At 52.3% G+C, this 19617-nt stretch overlaps 2 protein-coding genes and 2 long non-coding RNA genes across 4 annotated transcripts; 1 reads left to right on the top strand and 3 right to left on the bottom strand.

Moving 5' to 3' along the window:
* Nucleotides 1-259: 259 nt before the first annotated feature.
* Nucleotides 260-1231, bottom strand: LOC136495186 (uncharacterized). The gene is made up of 3 exons (XM_066491171.1): nt 1064-1231; nt 776-976; nt 260-504 (listed from the first exon to the last, which is right to left on the bottom strand). The coding sequence occupies exons 1-3, from the start codon at nt 1229-1231 to the stop codon at nt 418-420; spliced, it is 456 nt and encodes a 151-aa protein (XP_066347268.1). The 3' UTR covers nt 260-417.
* A 3570-nt stretch (nt 1232-4801) lies between these two features.
* Nucleotides 4802-5332, bottom strand: LOC136495487 (uncharacterized). The gene is made up of 3 exons (XR_010769011.1): nt 5231-5332; nt 4971-5144; nt 4802-4896 (listed from the first exon to the last, which is right to left on the bottom strand). It is a non-coding gene; the product is annotated as an uncharacterized lncRNA (long non-coding RNA).
* A 5093-nt stretch (nt 5333-10425) lies between these two features.
* LOC136495639 (uncharacterized) lies at nt 10426-11474 on the bottom strand. Its single transcript, XM_066491518.1, has 2 exons — nt 11051-11474; nt 10426-10538 (listed from the first exon to the last, which is right to left on the bottom strand). Exons 1-2 carry the CDS (start codon nt 11472-11474, stop codon nt 10426-10428), a joined length of 537 nt encoding a protein of 178 aa, XP_066347615.1.
* Nucleotides 11475-16003: 4529 nt separating this feature from the next.
* On the top strand, nt 16004-18749 carry LOC136497721 (uncharacterized). The gene is made up of 2 exons (XR_010769393.1): nt 16004-16632; nt 18547-18749. It is a non-coding gene; the product is annotated as an uncharacterized lncRNA (long non-coding RNA).
* The last annotated feature ends 868 nt before the right edge of the window (nt 18750-19617 follow it).

Below are 19617 nucleotides of genomic sequence, written 5' to 3'. Positions count from 1 at the left end.
CCCTTTGCCGAGGGCCTACTCCCTGGCCCTCGGCAAAGAAATTGGCAGGATTTTTTCCAAAAAATCTTTGCCGAGGGCTATTGCTTGGGCCCTCGGCAAAGGGCACTTCTTTGCCGAGGGCCTTGGTCATTGCCCTCGGCAAAGAGGCAGAAATTTAATTTTTTTTTTGTTTTTTGCATTCCATCGACACAAGCATTTCATATATATACATATATATATCACACAGAACCCATTTTCTCACAATATATGACAACCATAATTGTGAACCACAAATCACAATATATTACAACGACAAGTCACATGTTCATCATCATTCACATGTTTATTACGACAAGTTAATAAAATCCAAGCACAAGTCACAACCATAAATCACAAATCACGCTAAAGTCCAACCACATCACCTAGCACGAGTCCTCATCAAGCTAGCCTATGAGACGATGGTGAAGGAAAAGCAGGATCACCCGGTGACGCACTAGCGGGTTGATTGGAACCCGCGGACTGAAGCTGCACAAAGGAGCAGAGATTGCATGTGTGAGTAATCCGGGAAAACAGTTTTGAAACTTAGAGATTGCATCTAGTATTGTAGGAATACAAAAAGATTAGACTAAATTGAAAATTTCGGCAGCACCTCCCCTGCACGGGGAGGTTTCCAAAACCTACAAGAAACGACGGCACGAACGCCGACATCCATAACGGCACGAACGCCGACATCCACAACGGCACGAAGGCCGACATACATGCAAAGCACAAGCGAAAAGTGAACTTTCATACTTACAGGAGTAGCTGCAGGAGTAGGAGGTGGAGGAGCTGAAAACTGCACAGGTACACCCGATGCTTGCCCAAGACTTTGCATGATCACCATCATCTCCGCCATCTGCTTCTGCGCGGCCTCGAACGCGACCTTCTGGGCCTGCAGCTGTGCGGTTAGCTCCGCGTTCTGCTCTTGACTTTGCCTTTTTGTTTCTTGCAGCTCGGCCTACAATATTTCACTCCAATGTATCAGTAATGCAAATCTAATTTAGGTGTTTAAATATGTACGTACGATGAGTAAAACATGAATTACCTGGAGTGCTTGGACCTGCTGCAGTGCTGGAGACGGCCGTGGACGTATGGGCTGGCTGGAGCTCGTGCTCCGTGCTCGGATAGCGTCGAGGGAGGGAACAGTGGTGGAGTCGATGGCGCCGTCTGCAATCCACAGCCGCCCGTGCTTCTTGCCTCCTCCGAGCCTCATGATCGCTGTGGGGGATATACCCCCGGGTACCACAAGATGGTACATGGGCCGCACCATCCGAGGTGGCCCGACCCGTGAGATCAAGACGTGCACGGCGCTGCTTGGCGTGCACCGCAAGACATTGTAATAGTACCAAATAGGATACTTTACTTGTAACCTTGTCCCTTCGGAGTATATAAGGAGGGGCAAGGGTCCCCTAGAGGACAGATCCATAGAGGTTAATCTATATACATCTCAATACAATACACCAAAGACACAGGACGTAGGGTATTACGTCGACCAGACGGCCCGAACCTGTCTAAATCGCTGTCTCTGCGCCTTGTGTCACCATCTGGTTCCTGATTACGCGCACCATCTACCGATAATCTACCACCATGGGCACCCCCCTCGGTGGACTGCCGACCATATTTCGTCGACAGTGGCGCGCCAGGTAGGGGGTGTGCGCTTGATCCATGGCGAGCCAGATGGACCTCAAATCAACAACGCGTTCTCATCGTCAATCTCGTGGAGATCCATCCCGGTCCACGACGACGATTCATCGCTGCTACACCAGCCCCTGCGACAGCAGATCCGATCTCGGAACCACCTCCGAGGTCGTCTTCACCAACAACTCGCCGTCGCTGCTCTCGTCAGCCCTCGTCGACAACTAGCCGCCGCTGCTCTGGTTAGCCCTCATCGACGACTAGCCGCCGCTGCTCTGGTTGGCCCTCATCGACAACTCGTCGCCGATGCTCTCGTCAGCCCTCGTTGACGACTAGCCGCCGCTGCTCTGGTTGGCCCTTGTCGACGACTCACCGTTGCTGCTCTCGTCAGCCCTCGCCGACCACTCACCGTCGCTGCCCTCATCAGCCTTCGCCGATGTCCCTCGCCGTCGACTCGTCGTCACCGCTCGACGGCCTTCGCCGACATCCTTCGCCGACGTCTCTCGCCGTCGACTCGTCATCACCGCTCGACGGCCTTCGCTGACATCGTTCGCCGACGTCCCTCGCCGTCGACTCGTCGTCACCGCTCGGCGGCCTTCGCCGACATCCTTCGCCGACGTCTCTCGCCGTCGACTCGTCATCACCGCTCGGCGGCCTTCGCTGACATCGTTCGCCGACGTCCCTCGCCATCGACTCGTCGTCACCGCTCGGTGGCCTTCGCCGATATCCTTCGCCGACGTCCCTCGCCGTCGATTCATCGTCACCGCTCGACGGCCTTCGCCGATGTCCCTCGCCGTCGACTCGTCGTCACCGCTCGATGGCCTCCGCCGAGCTCCGACCACCTCGACCACCAGACCACGTCGACCACGTCCCGAGCAGCTCCGTCGAGCTCCGACCACGTCGACACCTCGACCACAAGACTACATCGCAATGATGATCGCCGCGAAGAACGGCGCTACGACAATCGCGACCACAGTCATGACGACAGCTCGAGGACTGGACAACTTCATCGCCAACGACACGTCAAGCCATCTCTCGAACATCGCAACACACCGACTACACCCACCGGTCGTCAATAAAGCTAAGTATTATTTTTAATTGAAATTTTCTTCGATCATCATATACCTCCGCCGACCACCCTTAGGGTGCGCTCTGCGTCGAATTTTCTCCATACATACAATCCAAAACATGTTTAAGTTTTTACAACGGTTCGCCGATACGTTTTCCTTCCTGCTTGAGAATCCCAGAGCCGGCACTGTCTCCGGCTCCACCCCACGCGTGCATGAGAGTCCGCCCTCTGCGCTACGGGTAGTCGGCAGTCGCTCCCTGGTAACACTGGCACTCTACGCGCGGCAGTGTTCCGTACCTCGCGCTACGAGATGTTGGTCAGCCCAGGGCTGGCGCATTCTTCAGGACATGTTAATACATCGCGCCACGCCTCTACATAACAAAAGGGCTAAAAACAGCTAATGTTATTTTTCGAATATTACACCAAGTATAATTCATCGCCAACCGAACACCAGGTGTTTACTTCACCTCCTATAGAGAGGTCAATATATTTCGTACACCATCATGTATTACCGTTCTCGGTGTTTATTTTTCAGGAACACAGTTCGATCAGCGAGCTCATGCTTCAGGGTTCGCCAAGACCACTACGGTGCTCGAGGACTCTGGCCAGACCACGCTCGTGCTCGGGGACTCTGGCCAGACCACGCTCGTGCTCGGGGACTCGCCAGACCACTCCGTGCTCTGGGACTTCTCGCCAGACCACTCCGAGCTCCGACCACGTCGACCACATCTTGAGCAGCTCCGCTGAGCTCCGACCACGTCTCGAGGACTTCGTCGGTCGCTCCTCGACCTGTGCTCGGGGACTGCCTCGACCACGGCTCGGGGACTTCGTCGGTCGCTCCTTGACCTGTGCTCGGGGACTGCCTCGACCACGGCTCGGGGACTTCGTCGCTCGCTCCTCGACCTGTGCTCGGGGACTGCCTCGACCACGGCTCGGAGACTTCGTCGCTCGCTCCTCGACCTGTGCTCGGGGACTGCTCGACCACTCTCCGACCATGGCTCGGGGACTTTGCATCTCGACTACATGCGACTGGCGACTCGCATATAGTTGGGATATTTTTTCTCACTTAGACCTTGCTACAAGGCTCATACCTCGCCTTCCAGCAAGCTCGGGGACTACATCGGTACGATGCACCTGTCGGTGCATCTCGTATCGCCTGTACGACGATTGGGTTCTCAATTTAACTGGGAATTCTTTTTAGACCCTGGCACCACGTGCCTAAGTCACCTACTACCAGGCTCGGGGACTAAGTGGGCACACTTCACCTTGCGGTGAATGTGCTTGTTTTTCGACCACTACGCCTCTGATGATCAAAGATGCTACGCTTCAAGACGCACTTACATTTCTTTTCAGAAATACAAGTGGGCACACTTCCCAGGACGGAAATCTTTTTCTTTCTTCTTAAGAGCACCATACATTCTTCGGACAACCTACTTCTCCGGCGACAACGGTGGTCGGAGATGTCAAGAACTCAAGCCTCACTGTTCGGAGAAGGTTGAAATGGCGTGTCGCATCAGAATACATGGCGCTCGGGGACTAGCTGTGGGGGATATACCCCCGGGTACCACAAGATGGTACATGGGCCGCACCATCCGAGGTGGCCCGACCCGTGAGATCAAGACGTGCACGGCGCTGCTTGGCGTGCACCGCAAGACATTGTAATAGTACCAAATAGGATACTTTACTTGTAACCTTGTCCCTTCGGAGTATATAAGGAGGGGCAAGGGTCCCCTAGAGGACAGATCCATAGAGGTTAATCTATATACATCTCAATACAATACACCAAAGACACAGGACGTAGGGTATTACGTCGACCAGACGGCCCGAACCTGTCTAAATCGCTGTCTCTGCGCCTTGTGTCACCATCTGGTTCCTGATTACGCGCACCATCTACCGATAATCTACCACCATGGGCACCCCCCTCGGTGGACTGCCGACCATATTTCGTCGACAATCGCCTCTGCATCAATGGGCTCAGTGCGCACATTGTAATCTTCCCCATAGATCCTCCTTACCGTTGACGTGTACTCTTGGACTTTAGTGTACGCGTTCGGGTCGGAGTACATCTGGGGCGGAGCAGCTGGGTCGAAGGAGACAGAGGACGACGCCCTGCCCATGTGAGACATAGCCCACGCAGAGAACTCCGAGATCTCCTCGCCCGGGTGCGCAGCCTCCTGCGAGAAAGACGGGAAGATGGTGAGAAATCAAATAGAATTGAGCGTCAAAATAAATGAAAGAAATCACTTACGTATGCTTGTTTGTATCCGGGGAGGCTACGACTGCCTTGATGGTGAGTTGGACCTTGCCTCATCAGACGCTGTTCCCGCTGCCTCTCGTGCGTGTCAACAAAGTCCTGTGATAACCACTTGTCCACGATCATGGCCCAGCACTCAGGATACGATCGGCACCACCAGGGAATCACCTACAAGTCATCGAGTATTTGACATATAAGAAGAAATTGAACCTACTTAATATCAGAACGAATCATTATGAATATTATTCGCCTACCTCAAGGTACTGGTCCCGGGTCAGCGTAATCCGTCTTGCTTGAGGCTTGGGGAGGAACTGCCTAAGTACCGACCTGTAGTAGTCTATGTGGGCCTGGACGCGTCCATGGTGGTGCATCTCGGTGACATACTTCCTACAAGCTGCGGCAGCCGCCCGATCCGCCTGGGCCTCAAGTCCTTCTTCGGCCTTGAAATATTTCTGCATACAAAACCAATGTATCCATTCATTATTTCAATAAAAGATTTAACCAATGAATGCGATGTATTAAGCAATATTGTGCGAGAGAGACTTACCCAAAACTCCGCCAATACTCGCTCCTGCTTGTTGCGGTAAGTGTCATCCGTGACCAGTGCGTACCTGTCCCAGTTGGAGGCCGGCTCCCGCACCACCGGCTCTTCGGACAGTTGCACAATGCCGGGGTACCATTTCCTGCACAAAACACCAAGGATGCTTGCGGGGGTGCGTGTTGGAGTACCCGACAAAACCAACCACGCCCTGCACAAGTGATTAAGAAAATTTATCAGTTTCTCTTAAGATTTCCAACATATCTTATGAAGTAGTTGTGATAACATCCATAGTTACTTACCTCTTTGCCATAGGCCGTATCACTGAGCGGTTGTGAGGAAGCGGAACCAAAGGGAGGCTCGCGGGACCTCGCTCGTAGAGAGTCCGGGTAGCGGTACCCTCTCCCTCGCCCTCGAGCGCCTTGCCTCCCTCGCCCTCGAGCGCCTCGCCTCCCTCGCCCTCGAGCGCCTCGTCTCCCTCGCCCGTCTGCTGACCCCTCTCATCCTCCGACGAGGACAAGGCTGTGGCCGTCACGTGCTCCTCCTCTAGCACCTCGTCACGTGTCGTGGGAGGAGACCGCTGCCTCCTGCGGCGGCTACCCCTGGTCCTCTTGTCACCTCCTGCGGACGCTACCCCGGACGACGACCCCTCACCTCGAAGGAGAGGGCGGTCTCTCCCGTAAACCGAGGGCGTGTCACGGCGTGGACGTCTGCTCGCCATCTTTGTCCAATCACCTACAATCACAAAGAATGAACAAGACTAATTAGTACATATATTAGAAATAGATTCAAAATATATAAACAAAACATAAATTAAAAAACCATAGTATTACATGTATTAGGAATAATCTTCATGATTGGGATCATAGGTCTCATCATCACTGTCAAAATTGTCCAAATGGGCAACACTATCCGAAGGTTCTATGTTGTCATCGTCGTCATTGCCTAGAAGTAATCGCTCAAGCATTGCTATGTCCTTGGCATTTACCACCACATCTCCATCGACCTCGTCATCAACCGTTTCGTTGTCTACATCCATTTCGATTGCTTCGGGTAAGACTATCTCAAACGTGCCTGGTAGCCCATCTTCTTGATAGAACTGTCCATCATATGTGTTTGCGTTAAAGTTGTAATCATCATCGTTTGGGGCAGGTAGTTTACCATGTGGAGATACCTGGTGCACAATAGCCCAACCCTTAAGATCCTCTTTGTCTTGGTTGGCGTATCGAGTATAATACACTTGCACGGCCTGTTGAGCCACAATGTAGACATCTTTTCCAGGATAGATAGAATCTTCTCGAATCTCCACTAGCCCAAGATGAGGGGTTCGTCTCGTTGATCGAGGATTAAACCAGTGGCATTTGAACATGACAGGTTTAAGAGGTTCGTCTCCATAAAATGAGAGTTCATAGATTTCCTCAACTCTACCATGATAGTCGAGGCCATCAGTGCCGGACGTACAAACTCCGCTATTTGTGGTTTTTCGTTTGGGCCGAATCTGCTCGTAACTTGTTGTGTGGAAGCGATATCCGTTCATGTCATAGCCGGTAAATGACTTCACCCTAACATCACAGCCGTTTGCAACCTGTTTCAACTCGTCGCTCATGGACGAATCGGTCTGGGCCTGCAAGGTGAATCATGATAGATCGTTATATTAATCAAACGTACGATCACCTTGGACGATCGAACGTACGAGCTAAATTGGACATTACCTTTTGTTTGAACCAAGAAATGAAATCAGGCCTCCCCGCTCCCACACCCCGTGAAACAAGGGTGTCTTGTTCATGCAAGGTAGGATCCCTTGATTGATGCCAGAATTCACGAACAAATTCCCTGTCCGAATGAGAATCAATGGGGTTGGATGCAGAATAGTGATGGCATATTGAAATAAGTTCATTGAGAACTTACTTGATGAACGGCTGCACCTCGGTAAGGTTATTCAACACATATAGCATGATACTGCGCCACTCTTCATTTCCCAATAGCTTTGGGGTTGATCCACTTGCGCTGCCGAGTTGGCCTTGGAAAAGGCTCAGGGTCGATTCATTTTCGCCAGTATTGTAACGAGAGGGTGGATTATGATTGCTAGGAAGGTTCGGCTTGTAGTATAGCGTTGTGAAGTTTGCCACCTCCTCCCGAAGGCATGCCTCTGCAATGGAAGCCTCAATTCTGGCTTTATTTGTACATTTTTTGCGAAGAGTCTTTAGACATCTCTCGATCGGATAGCACCAACGGGCCTGCACGGGCCCCCCCAAACGTGCCTCAGATGGGAGGTGCACAATCAGATGTTGCATCGGCAAGAAGAAGCCGGGTGGAAAGATCTTCTCCAGCTTACAGAGCAACACAGGTGCCGCTTTTTCCAAGTCCTGAGCGATGGTCCGAGATATCTCCTTGGCACAAAGCTGGCGGAAGAAAAAGCTCAACTCTGCCAGCACTTGCCAGACATGCTCAGGGACATAGCCTCGGACCATCGCCGGAAGAAGCCGCTCAATCCATATGTGGTAGTCATGACTCTTCATCCCGTTGACTCGCAGAGTGCCTAAGTTCACTCCCCTGCTAATATTCGCTGCATATCCATCTGGAAACATTAACATCTGCATCCATTTTAGTACCTCCCTCCTTTGATCAATCTGCAAGACGAAATTGACCTTAGGCCTTTTCCAGTTCTTATTTCGGCCACTAGGAGGCTGCATCGCTTGATTCGGTCTATCGCACAACATCGCTAGGTCCACTCTAGCCTTAACGTTGTCCTTAGACTTGTTAGTGTCCATGAGAGTTCCCCAAAGTGCCTCGGCGATATTCTTTTCAGTGTGCATTACATCAATGTTATGTGGCAGAAGAAGGTCATCGAAATAGGGGAGCCTCGTCAAGCCGGATTTATGAGTCCACATATGTTCCTCACCATATCCCACAAAACCACCTTCTTCATTGGGCACGAGAGCATCTATCTGAACACGAACCTCGGCACCAGTCGTCAAGTGCGGTTTAGGGTCTGTCACTTTGACACCTTTCGTAAAGCTGTTGATGTCTTCTCTAAATTCATGGTTTAGAGGGAGGAACTGACGATGCTGGTCGAACGACGAATACTTGCCACCCTTCTTCAACCAAATGAACCTCACGGCTTCCTTGCATACTGGGCATGGGAACTTCCCGTGAACACACCAGGCGGCGAATAACCCATACGCCAGGAAGTCATGCAGGGAGTAGTGGTACCAAACATGCATTTTGAAGCTTGTCTTTGTAGCTCGATCGTATGTCCATACCCCCTTCTCCCAAGCGTGGATCAATTCATCAATCACAGGCTCCATGAACACACCCATATTACTCCTCGGGTGTCCAGGAATTATCAACGACAAGAATACGTTATGCCGTTGAAAGGAGATGCCGGGAGGGAGATTGAGGGGGATAACAAAAATGGGCCAGCATGTGTATGGGGCAGCCATCATTCCATAAGGATTGAACCCATCTGTTGCCAGCGCGACACGTACATTACGAGCCTCAGCTGCTTTGTCACGATGTTTGTCATTGAAATACGTCCATGCTTCAGCATCAGACGGATGTACCATCTTCCCAGGATTGTACCGTTTGCCATTTTTGTGCCATGTCATCTGTTTCGCGGATTCCTCAGTCATGAATAGCCGTTGGATCCTCGGTAGGAAAGGAAGGTGACGCAGCACTCTCGCGGGGATCGAAAGCTGCTTCTTCTGACCATCACCAGAGTCTACCTCTAGGTACCTGGAGGATTTACACTTCGGACAGTAATTTGCATCCTTATGTTCTTTCCTAAATAGGACGCACCCCTTCGGACAAACATGTATCTTGTCATACGGCATCTTAAGCATACGAAGGAGTTTCTCTGCCTCGTACAAGTTCGTTGGCAAAGTGTGCTTCTCCGGTAGCATGGTGCCAAACACGGCCAACATCTTATCGAAGCCTTCTCGACTCAGGTTTAACTCGGCCTTCAACCCCATTACGCGTCCAATCGCATCTAGCTGAGAAATCATTGTACGCTCGTGAAGGGGTTTCTGTGCCGAGTCCAACATTTTGTAGAAGTCCTTTGCGGATTCCTCCATCTCCTCCTTCTCACGTCGTTCAGCGAAGTGAGCTTGGTGGGCGTCATCTAGCATGTCTGCTACCCCGGCATCATCATCAAAAGCCTCGAGGCGTGCTCTCACCACCTCCGCTCTTATACGATCTGCTTCACCATGGTAGATCCACTGCTGGTAGCCAGGCATATAACCATTGAACACAAGATGTCTACCCATGGTCTTCTCGTCTACTTTTCTCCTATTGTCACATTTGCTGCAAGGACACCAAACTAGAGAATGTCCTCCTGCTCCTGGGCCAAATGCATGTTTCAAGAAACCATCTGTCCCCTTCACCCATTCATAGTCGTAGTCACTCCCGCTTCTCCAGCCCGTGTACATCCACTGACGGTCCTCCATCCTTTAACATTTACAGCATAGAGTATCGTGACCATCAATTGCATCTACGCGGTGTTCCTACTGTCTAATAGGTGAGGATAGGTCCTAATCCCACCCGCGGATGCATAGATGAGGTCAGTTTCCATGCTCCGCTCCTCTCCGAGACAGAATTTCGGCAGCACCTCCCCGCTGTTCTCCCGATACACGTCCTGCAAGGGAGAGTGTGTATCCGGAGAACAACAGGGAGGTGTTGCCGAAACTCCTTCTCGGACCGGAGCGGACCATGGAAACTAACCCATCAACGCATCCACGGGCTGTCCAAAAAACGTGGACAATCCGAAACAGATACGGTCGCAGATACGCAAAGATCCGCATACCTACGACCGTATCTCTTTCGGACGGGAGACGCCTAACTGGGTTACGCGCGGGCTACGACAGACATGCGCAAAAAGAGGTTATTTATACCTAGGGTGTCGGTGAAGTAAGGCTAGCGGGGCAGTGGCGAATCGACGCAGTGGCGAGGCGACGCAGTGACGGCAGAACCGCAACATCGACGAAGACGATCGGGGTCCTCCGGGTCCCCTCCGACGTACTCTTCTCCTGCATAAAAAGACAATAGGTTATTTTTTGTTCAAAATTTCGGCAGCACCTCCCCTGCACGGGGAGATTTCCAAAACCTGCAAAAAAACGACACGATGGCCGACATTCACAACGGCACGAAGGCCGACAACCACAACGGCACGAAGGCCCTCATATCAACTTACGGCACAAAGGCCCACACAACCAAAATGGCACGAAGGCCGATAACCACAACGGCACGAAGGCCCTCATAACAACTTACGGCACGAAGGCCCACACAACCACATACGGCACGAAGGCCGACAACGAGAGTTTTACCTAGGGTTGCGGTGGAGTCGGGCGTCGCGGTGCGGAGGTCACTTTCTTCTCCGGCGAGGTCGAGCGGCGTCGGAGTACTCCTCTCCCCCTCTTCCCTTTCTTCTCTCCTTTTCCCCTTCTTCTCCTTCTCTTCCCCTTCCTCCTTCTCCTCTTCTTCTCCTTTTCTTCCCCTTCCTCCTTCTCCTCTTCTCCTTCTCTTCTTCCTCCAACTTCACCCTCTGCCTCCTCCCCTCCAACAGCAGCCGGCGACGGAGGCGGCCTGGGGGCTGGGGTCGGGGCGGGAAGGCCGGTGAGGGGGAGCCACCGGAGGGCCGGCCGGGGCGGTCGACCTCCCCTTGCTCGACGGAGACGGGGAACGGAGGCAGGGGCGACCTCGGCGCACTGGGCGTGGTGGGGCGGCGGGGCACGTGGTGGGGCCGGGCGTGCTGGGCGGCCGAGGCGGTGCGGGGTGCGTCGGGCGCGGGCAGCGGGGCGCGGCTGCGCGCGCGAGGCGGCAGCGCGCGCGTCGCGAGGCGCGGCAGCGCGTGCGGCGCGACGCGGCAGCAGCGCGCGGCGCTGTGGGGGCGCGGGGCGACCCGCGTGCACGCGCGGCGGTGGGCGCGCGGGGCTTGCTCGGGCTTGGGCTCGCCAGTCTCTCATCGTTCGGCCTCTCGGCGGCGGGCTAGCTGCTGCGGTTTCTGGAGGTCGCGGGGCATCCCTTTGCTCTCGCTGTGTCGTCCGGTCTCTGTGCAGACGGCGCGCGCAGCAGCGGGCAAGCGGCGGCGGGGCGCGCGCAGCAGCGGGCGCGCGGCGGCGGGGTGCGCGGCGGCGGTGGTGGACGCGCGGGGGCCGGGCTCGAGCGGGCGCGTGGGGAGGGAGACGACGGTCGACGTTTTTTTTTAAAAAATTTCGATGGGGAATTTGGATCACATGTGGAGATGTCTGGGTTTCAGGCATCCGACGTCGCAACTCGCTCGAACCATTCTCAATTTTTTACCACAGCCTACACATGCGATAACATGACATCTCGCCAAGTTTCGTGATTTTCGGACTTCGTATGGATTTTATATAATTTTAAAACACTTTCCCGGCAAGTCGGTCGCCATGTTACGCGAACAAGATGCGTGAAAATTTGATGCGAGCTCGTGGATAGGGACTCAACATGCACCAATTAACATGAATAACATTTTTCGAAACACTACATTGCAATATTCCATGCACCTGCAGTTCAAATTTGACATATTAAAAAAAATCGAAGAATCGAAATAAATTAAGGAAATATACAAAACAAAATCAAAATTGGCCTGAATTTTAAAATTGAGTTCAAAACAATGTATCGTAGCACCACAAAAAAACTGGGCTAAAAAAACAAAAAAAAATTGCCGAGGGCTCTTTGCCGAGGGCCTGACCTGTGGCCCTCGGCAAAGAATTTTAAAAATAAAAATAAATAATCTTTGCCGAGGGCCGTGGATCTGGGCCCTCGGCAAAGGTCCTCTTTGCCGAGGGCCTAGCCTCGGGACCTCGGCAAAGCCGATTTATAAAAAAAAAACTTGGCCGAAAACTGGTTTTTAAAAAATCTTTGCCGAGGGCCTGGTCTGGGGCCCTCGGCAAAGACTTAAAAAAAAATTTGCCGAACCTTTGCCGAGGGCCTAACGGGTGGCCCTCGGCAAAGTTTGACGGGAAATGGCCGCCGTGACCCAACGGACCTACTTTGCCGAGGGTATCTTTGCCGAGGGCCGAGGCCCTCGGCAAAGATTTGATTTGCCGTGGGCCTGTCTTTGCCGAGGGTCGTACCCTCGGCAAAGGCCTCTTTGCCGAGGGCCGTTATTTGCCGAGGGCTCCTTTGTCTGGCCCTCGGCAAAGAGTCTCTTTGCCGAGTGCCCGATATTTGGCCCTCGGCAAAGCCTCAGGCCCTCGGCAAAGTACGCGTTTCCAGTAGTGGTAGTTTGGATTAAAACCCCCAAGAGTAAATAGGAAACCTTTTCCCTTTGTTCCCTGACCAGCAGGCCAACTCTAGCCTGGGCAAGCCAACAGGCTGCACAGCCGTGCATGCTCCTGTGCCCGTTTGCTTATAGTACGTTAATCACGTAATTAGGCAGGCATCCATGCACGACACAGACCAAGCCGCACTTAGCAGCATCATCCACCGCCATCTCTCTTGGCCCAGCCTGGTAAGCCAACCGGTCCAGCACGAGCACCAGCCGCAGCCCAGTTTCCCCTGCTCTGCCAATCATGTGCGCGTCTGCTGGGCCCTTCTGTCAGCCGGGAGATCGCTTGCTTCCGTTTCCCTCCGTCTTCTTTCCCGTACGGACGCCGTCGTCTCCTTCGCTTTTTGTCCGAAGCAGTTTGTCCGAAGCAGAGCAGCGCGCCTGTGTTTTCCGCCCGCCGCTGAAGCCCAGGAAGCCAGGCTGCCACCCCATCGGATGCCCATGCGTGACGCCAGCACGGGCCCGCCCTGCGCCGCGCCCCGCGCCGCGATTGCCGTCATGACCGAACGGCGCGGACACAGCCTGACGCTCCCCCTTCTGGAAGCTTCCCAGCTCGCTCACCTACCCGCACCCCCGGATGCTCGCCACGTCGCTCCGGTCGTCCTATCAAACGGCGTGGAAGCCGGCGCCCTCACCAGGAACCCTAGCACCGCGGCTATAAGAACCCTCGTCCGAACTCGCTCTCACCATCCACTACTACAGAACTGACATCTAGTCCCGGTTGGGAACTGGTTTTAGTCCCGGTTTCCCAACCGGGACTAGCGTTTCGGGATTAAAGGTGGTGTTCTTTAGTCCCGGTTTGCCACAACCGGGACTAAAGATCCTTCTAGCTTTAAAAAAAATAATGCCTCCCACCGCTGCGCCCTGTGAGATTCGAACCCAGGACCTCATGCACTACCTCACGCGGAGCTTTCCACCCCACCTACACAACACATCTAACAATAGATGGGATGCTTTCCTTTTGAACTAACCCATCGGGGAACCTTTAGTCCCGGTTGGTGTTACCAACTGGGACTAAAGTGTCCTTTAGTCCGGGTTGGTGTTACCAACCGGGACTAAAGGGTCTACCTTTAGTCTCGGTTGGTATTACCAACCGGGATTAAAGGTTGGAGGACTTTTAGTCCCGGTTGGTGGCTCCAACCGGGAGTAAAGAAACCTTTAGTCCCGGTTGGTATTACCAACCGGGGACAAAAAATGTCGAGGCTAATGCCAAATTGGGACATCGTTCTAAAGTCTGTTCTCTAGTAGTGATCTTCCCCTGCCCACCGCCACCAACCCTCCTCTCTCCACTGCTCTGCCCTCCACGGGGCCACGGACGCCTCACCCTGGTTCGGCGCGTCCAGGGTCGCCGGAGTTGCGAGGAGGACGCCGTGGTTGTCCTCATCTCCGGTGGGAAGCCGCGGCGCGACCACCTTTACGGCGCGTCGGCAGCACCACGACTCGGCCACGTCTTTGATCGCGTCTGCCTCCACGCCATCGCCCGCGAGCCACGGCGGTCTCGTCGCCAAGCCGTGTCGCTCGGAGATCGTGTCGCCACCGCTCCGTCAGCACCTCGCGTCGCCACTAGAGCGGCCACGGCGAGCCTCCTGCCACCGAGCACTGCCTCGCCCCGGAGCATCCTCGGCGCTGCGCTCCACCTCGGCGTCGCGCCTCGCCGACGACATCACAAGCTCTACCTCTCCCTGCATCACGCGGACTAGCACCCCGCGCCATCGGTGAGCCACCCTCCAAGCCAATGCTTCCACCTTTACCTTCACCACCGTGAAGTTCTCGCCTAAGACCGGCCTGTGTGCCGTGTTCTGGTTCTCGCACTCACAGGAAGGCGTAGCAACTGTGAGCCCGGCACCCGCCTCGCCACCGCCGTGCCATGCCTTTCGGCGCCCTACTCCACCAGGCCGTCCCCGTTCTCGCATCCATGCCAAGAGCATGACCGTTCTGCAGCAGCCCGCACCATCTGCGACCTCGCCGTTCAGCCGCTGAGCACCGCACCACCCCGGCGGTGAACCTGACCAGCGCCATGACCTCACCGAGCCAGCCGCTAGACGCCACCCCGTCAAGCTTCACCGCACGCCGGGCCTCATCGCAGCCGATGCCGTGCCCCGACGCCACCTTCCTTCGCCGAGCCGACAGATGACCGCGACCCCGAGCCTTGCCCGGCGTCATTCAAGCCACCCAGAGCCCGCCGTCCATGACAAGCTCAGGTCACCGCAGCGACTCCCATCGACGGTGACCGCCACAGCCAGGGCCACCATCCATGGCCGATGAGTCCATCGGAGCCTAAAGCTCCGACCTTTCCTCCCTGACCACTGCCTATCCATGTGCCCGCCTTCTAGCCCCAGCTGCAGTCCACGGCACGACGCCTCACGCAGCTGCCCACGGCCCACTACCGGAATAGAAGGTTTTGCTGAGTGTCTATTGTTTGCCGAGTGTATTTTATCAGACACAAATCATCTCTTTGCTGACTGCCAAACTAAAAATACTCGGCAAAGATTCCGACACTCTGGCAAACTCTCTGTCTGCCGAGTAGGGATAAAAACGGTACGGATATTTTCCGACCGTATTTGAAACCAAATCCGTTTAGAGGGGTCGAGATATGTCCGTATCCGAGTCCAGATATCCAACATCCGATACCGTATCTGTATTCGAATACTCAAATCGCATATTTGTGATGTCGATATCCAATCGTATCCTATCCGACATAGTTGACACTATCCGTATTCGAATCCGAATCCGAACAAAAATATGAAAACAAATGTAATATCGATGATATCCGTCCGTATCCGATCCGTTTTCATCCCTACTGCCGAGTGCCTTACTAAAAAAAATACTCGGCAAACATTATGACACTCGGCAATTCTACTGAAAACACTCGGTAAACTCCGGCACTCGGCAAATATGGAAAAAACACTCGGTAAATTACGACACTCGGTAAACATTACGCCACATGTCCCTCCATGAAAAGAGAAAAATAAATAAAAAATAAAAAAATTCTTTGCCAAGTGTCTAATATCTAACACTCGGTAAATTCTTTTATTTGTTTGTTGAGTGTCAGATGTGAGACACTCGGCAAACTTGGGCTTATAGGCCCACGCGCGCGTCTCTCTTAGCTCTTTTAGCCACCGGCTGCAAGCCTCTCCTCGTGCTCCCTTCCCTCCTCTCCCCTGCACCGCCTCTCCTCTGCCGCCCCCTCCCCCTCCCCCCACCTGCGCCGCCTGGCCACCTACGCCCAAGATGCCAGCGCCACTGTAGCACACACGACCGCCGCCGCCGCCCTTCCCCTGCAAATCCTGAGCAAAATCCCGCCCCGACACTGCAAATCTCACTGCTGGTGCTCGAGAAGACAACCAGAGCTCACCCGAGCAGACCCCCGCCCCGGCCCCCTCCTCCCCACCGCTCCTTCTCCGCGCCCCCACTCCGCGCTTCCACTTCGTGACTCGAGCAGGGGAGGTGCTCTGCCGTGCTTCTTGGAGGAGCTTCTTGGCACGGTCGGAGGTGGGGTCCCAGGTGCAGTCGAGCCGTGGGCGGAGCTCCTCCTCAGTGCGCGCGCGGCCATGGAAAGCAGCAACAGCAGCCGAGCGCAACGGCCATGGCAAGCAGCACGAGCAGCCAAGCGCAGGCAAAGGGTGCGGATGGGACATGTGGCGTGGTGGCGGGGTCCTCTCCAGCGAACGCACGGTGGTGGTTCTTCCCCGAGCCTTGCCGTGCCCGTGGCCTTCTCCATTGTTGAAGTCCATGGTTCAGGTGTGGGGCTCGTGCTAGCTAGCTTGCTTGCTTGCGTGCGCCATGCCACCACCATGCGCCACACTATTCGATGGAATGTTTCAAAGGAGGTGAGCATACCAGCTTTAGAAAGGGGTGAGTGTATTCAAGCCAAATCAGCTAACCAAACACACCTAATGATAATCAAAGGATTGTTTATATTCAGAGAGGAGAAATGTCTGAAAGATCGTCTAAAAGATCAGTAAAGCTGATTAGGTTCATATGTCTGTCGGGTAGTTACCGAATGCCTGAGTTCAACACAAACATTTCTTTAGCAAAGGTTTCAGTCAGCTGTTTGGCATGCAATTTAGCTGTTGAACTATTAGCCGTCAAGAGCTACACAGTAGCCAAGACTATGAACTAATGGACTTAGCTACTGACCAAGTCTAATAGTTCAATAGCTAAATAGAACTTGTTCAATGTGATACAACATTCTCAAACTAGGACTTGTTCAGTATTATACTCTTGAGAGTTGAGACAGCTACCACAATGGGTCAAATATAGGTGTATAAATTTTGCAAGTTTTCAATAGAAAAACGGAATAAGTTTGTCCTAGAAAAGGAACTAGAATATGCTTAGCAAGTGCTGATTGGTTACTTTATACTTGAACTGATTGGTTAGTTGGTAATATCCGAGGCTCGATGTAGAATGTGGATCCATGCTGCGTCGTTTATGACAGGTTGAGTTTTATGAAATGGTTGATTACATTACTAATAGTTAGTCAAAGGCGGAAAAGAGTTTTTTTTTTTTTCTGACTTGTAATAGGAACACACACGCGACCAAAAAAACATTTTTTTACACTCAGTCAGTATATGCTTGAAAGTTGTCTAGCAGCCATGCAATTAGCAACAATTTGAGGTTGAACTTGTCATTCTCATTCATCTGTTTGTATCATGTATTTGTGTTCCTTTACTGAATATTCAGAATTCCCTTGTTTTGTTTTACCTTGTTAGAGAATGTTTTGCTGAACTAGTGAATGCATATATGCTTCAAACAATTCAGATAAATTGCATGATTGTGAATTCATACATTGTACATAGCTAAATGATCTCCTTCACAATCAACAGTTGCGTGCCTATGAATTTTCTTTTACATAAGGACTTGGTCTACCTGGATGTCATGCTGTTTATTCAAGATATTATATTTGTACGTCATAGCTATGCGTGAATTTCTGGGTATTCAGAATGTCATGCTGTTTAATAAAGATATTATCTGGATGCCATAGCTACTTGTGATATTATTCAGCATTTGGAGCTTGGAGCACCTGTGGGTTGTGGCCCAATTTAGGTTAAAACTTGAAAGTGCAAACCTGTGATAATAAGAAAGTCGTTGCAAATGCCAACCCCGCAAAATAGTTGTGTAAAATTTTTTGCGTTGATAATATGAGATTTTTACCGTAGCAAAGGTGAGTTTAGGACTTGGAAGGAGGGGGCCTGAAGATGGACAACCTGTTTGTGGCTAAGCTGAGTTGAGTTTCAATCTTTGCCTGCATTTTCTCATGAATCAGATGTCATGTGTGAATGATTGCAACTGAAGCCTTATGTGTCACAATGCGCCATGGACCTTACAGCATCGACAACTTCATCTACTTGTGCAGAAACTACTGAAAACATGAGCTGATTTTTATGTGACTGCTCTAGTCATTGCCTACATTTTTCTAAAATGTCCAAATAGATGTTTTCCTAGCACCTTTTTCTGCATACTTGAACTTTTATCTTCTGTTTGCAATGGCCTCTTTTCTGCCTAAGAGGTGGGTGTCCAGTTCATGGCTATATAGAAAAATCAAGTCATTGTCCTATTTTTTAGGAAAAGTAAATAAAAGAATAACTATTGGAGTTGGCCGTGCACTGGTTAGCTGCTGCAAAGTTGAAGTTCACAATGAATTTGAATGATATAGTTAGTTATCAGTGTATAAACATGTGGTTACTTCTATACCTAAGGGCGAGACAACAAATTATGTTCACATTTCTTCCTTTTTGCTGCAGTGAAGAAGCTAGTTTCATGACGAATGGAGTAGAAGACATGTCTACTGGGGTGCTGATTGTTTTACCTTCACTATTTTGGTAGCATAGTTTTTAAATTTTTTTGGATGTTGATTCTACTGAACTTATGTGCATGCAGATATGGTGTACTAAGAGTGTTTTGTATGGCAGCTATTAAACTGAAATGTGCTGAGAAAAAAATTATTTTTTTTCTTTGGAAAATAGGTTTGCCGAGTGTAATTCCCAAAAACACTCGGCAAACAATAATGGTATGCTGAGAACTTTTTTTCTTTGGAAAATAGGTTTGTCGAGTGTAATTCCCAAAAACACTCGGCAAACAATAATCCTTTGCCGAGTGTATTTTGGAAAAAACACTTAGCAAACCACTTTTTGCCGAGTGTTAAATTTGACACTCGGCAAACCATTTGCCGAGTGCGCGATAAAAAGCACTCGGCAAATAGCTGTTTGCCGACACTGTAGATGTCGTGTGCTGTTTGCCGAGTGTTACACTCAGCAAAGCCTTTACCGAGTGTTTTTTGGTCTTTGTCGAGTGCCTGTGGCACACGGCAAAGTCACAGTTTCCGGTAGTGCACACCACATCGACGATTTGCGTTCGGGACTTAACCACGAAGCCATGCCCTCGGAGCATACCGCGACGCCGTCCTTGGGAACCTCTTCGCCACGGAGCCCAAAGCCACGTCGCGGGGGACGCCTTCTTCCACCTAGCAGTCGTGGCCTCGTCAGGATGACACGCCGGAGCTCGCGATCTGCCTGCACCGCACCCTACCTGCACCAGGCGATCTACCTTCCCCAAGCCCTCGGTGAGCACCCCAAAAGCCCGCCTTTGCTCGTTGCCTTGACAGCCTGCCTATTCCGGCCTTCGACGCCGGCTTTGTTGCCACACTGCATGGCACGACGTCTCTACCGCTAGTGGCCATGCAGGGCCACCACATGGCCGGAGCACCCACACACGCGCACACCATGCACACATCACAACCACGTCATGTCTAGCTCTTTCAAGTCTTTGGCCGAGCATCCACTGGTCACTGTACAGACGCACCGGCCCCAAGAAGA

Source organism: Miscanthus floridulus, chromosome 12 (assembly GCF_019320115.1).
Source record: "Miscanthus floridulus cultivar M001 chromosome 12, ASM1932011v1, whole genome shotgun sequence".
Taxonomy (NCBI): domain Eukaryota; kingdom Viridiplantae; phylum Streptophyta; class Magnoliopsida; order Poales; family Poaceae; genus Miscanthus; species Miscanthus floridulus.
This window is presented reverse-complemented; position numbering and strand designations above follow the sequence as displayed.

Excerpts from the sequence above, each read along its gene's own strand:
- LOC136495186 (XM_066491171.1), bottom strand. The coding sequence starts at position 1,231 with ATGAGGCTCGGAGGAGGCAAGAAGCACGGGCGGCTGTGGATTGCAGAC. Across the intron at positions 977-1,063 it reads AGCAGGTCCAAGCACTCCAG|GCCGAGCTGCAAGAAACAAA; the intron begins GTAATTCATGTT and ends GAAATATTGTAG. Across the intron at positions 505-775 it reads CTACTCCTGCAGCTACTCCT|CTTCAGTCCGCGGGTTCCAA; the intron begins GTAAGTATGAAA and ends TCCTTTGTGCAG.
- LOC136495639 (XM_066491518.1), bottom strand. The coding sequence starts at position 11,474 with ATGAGAGACTGGCGAGCCCAAGCCCGAGCAAGCCCCGCGCGCCCACCG. Across the intron at positions 10,539-11,050 it reads TGGAGGGGAGGAGGCAGAGG|GAGAAGAGTACGTCGGAGGG; the intron begins GTGAAGTTGGAG and ends CTTTTTATGCAG.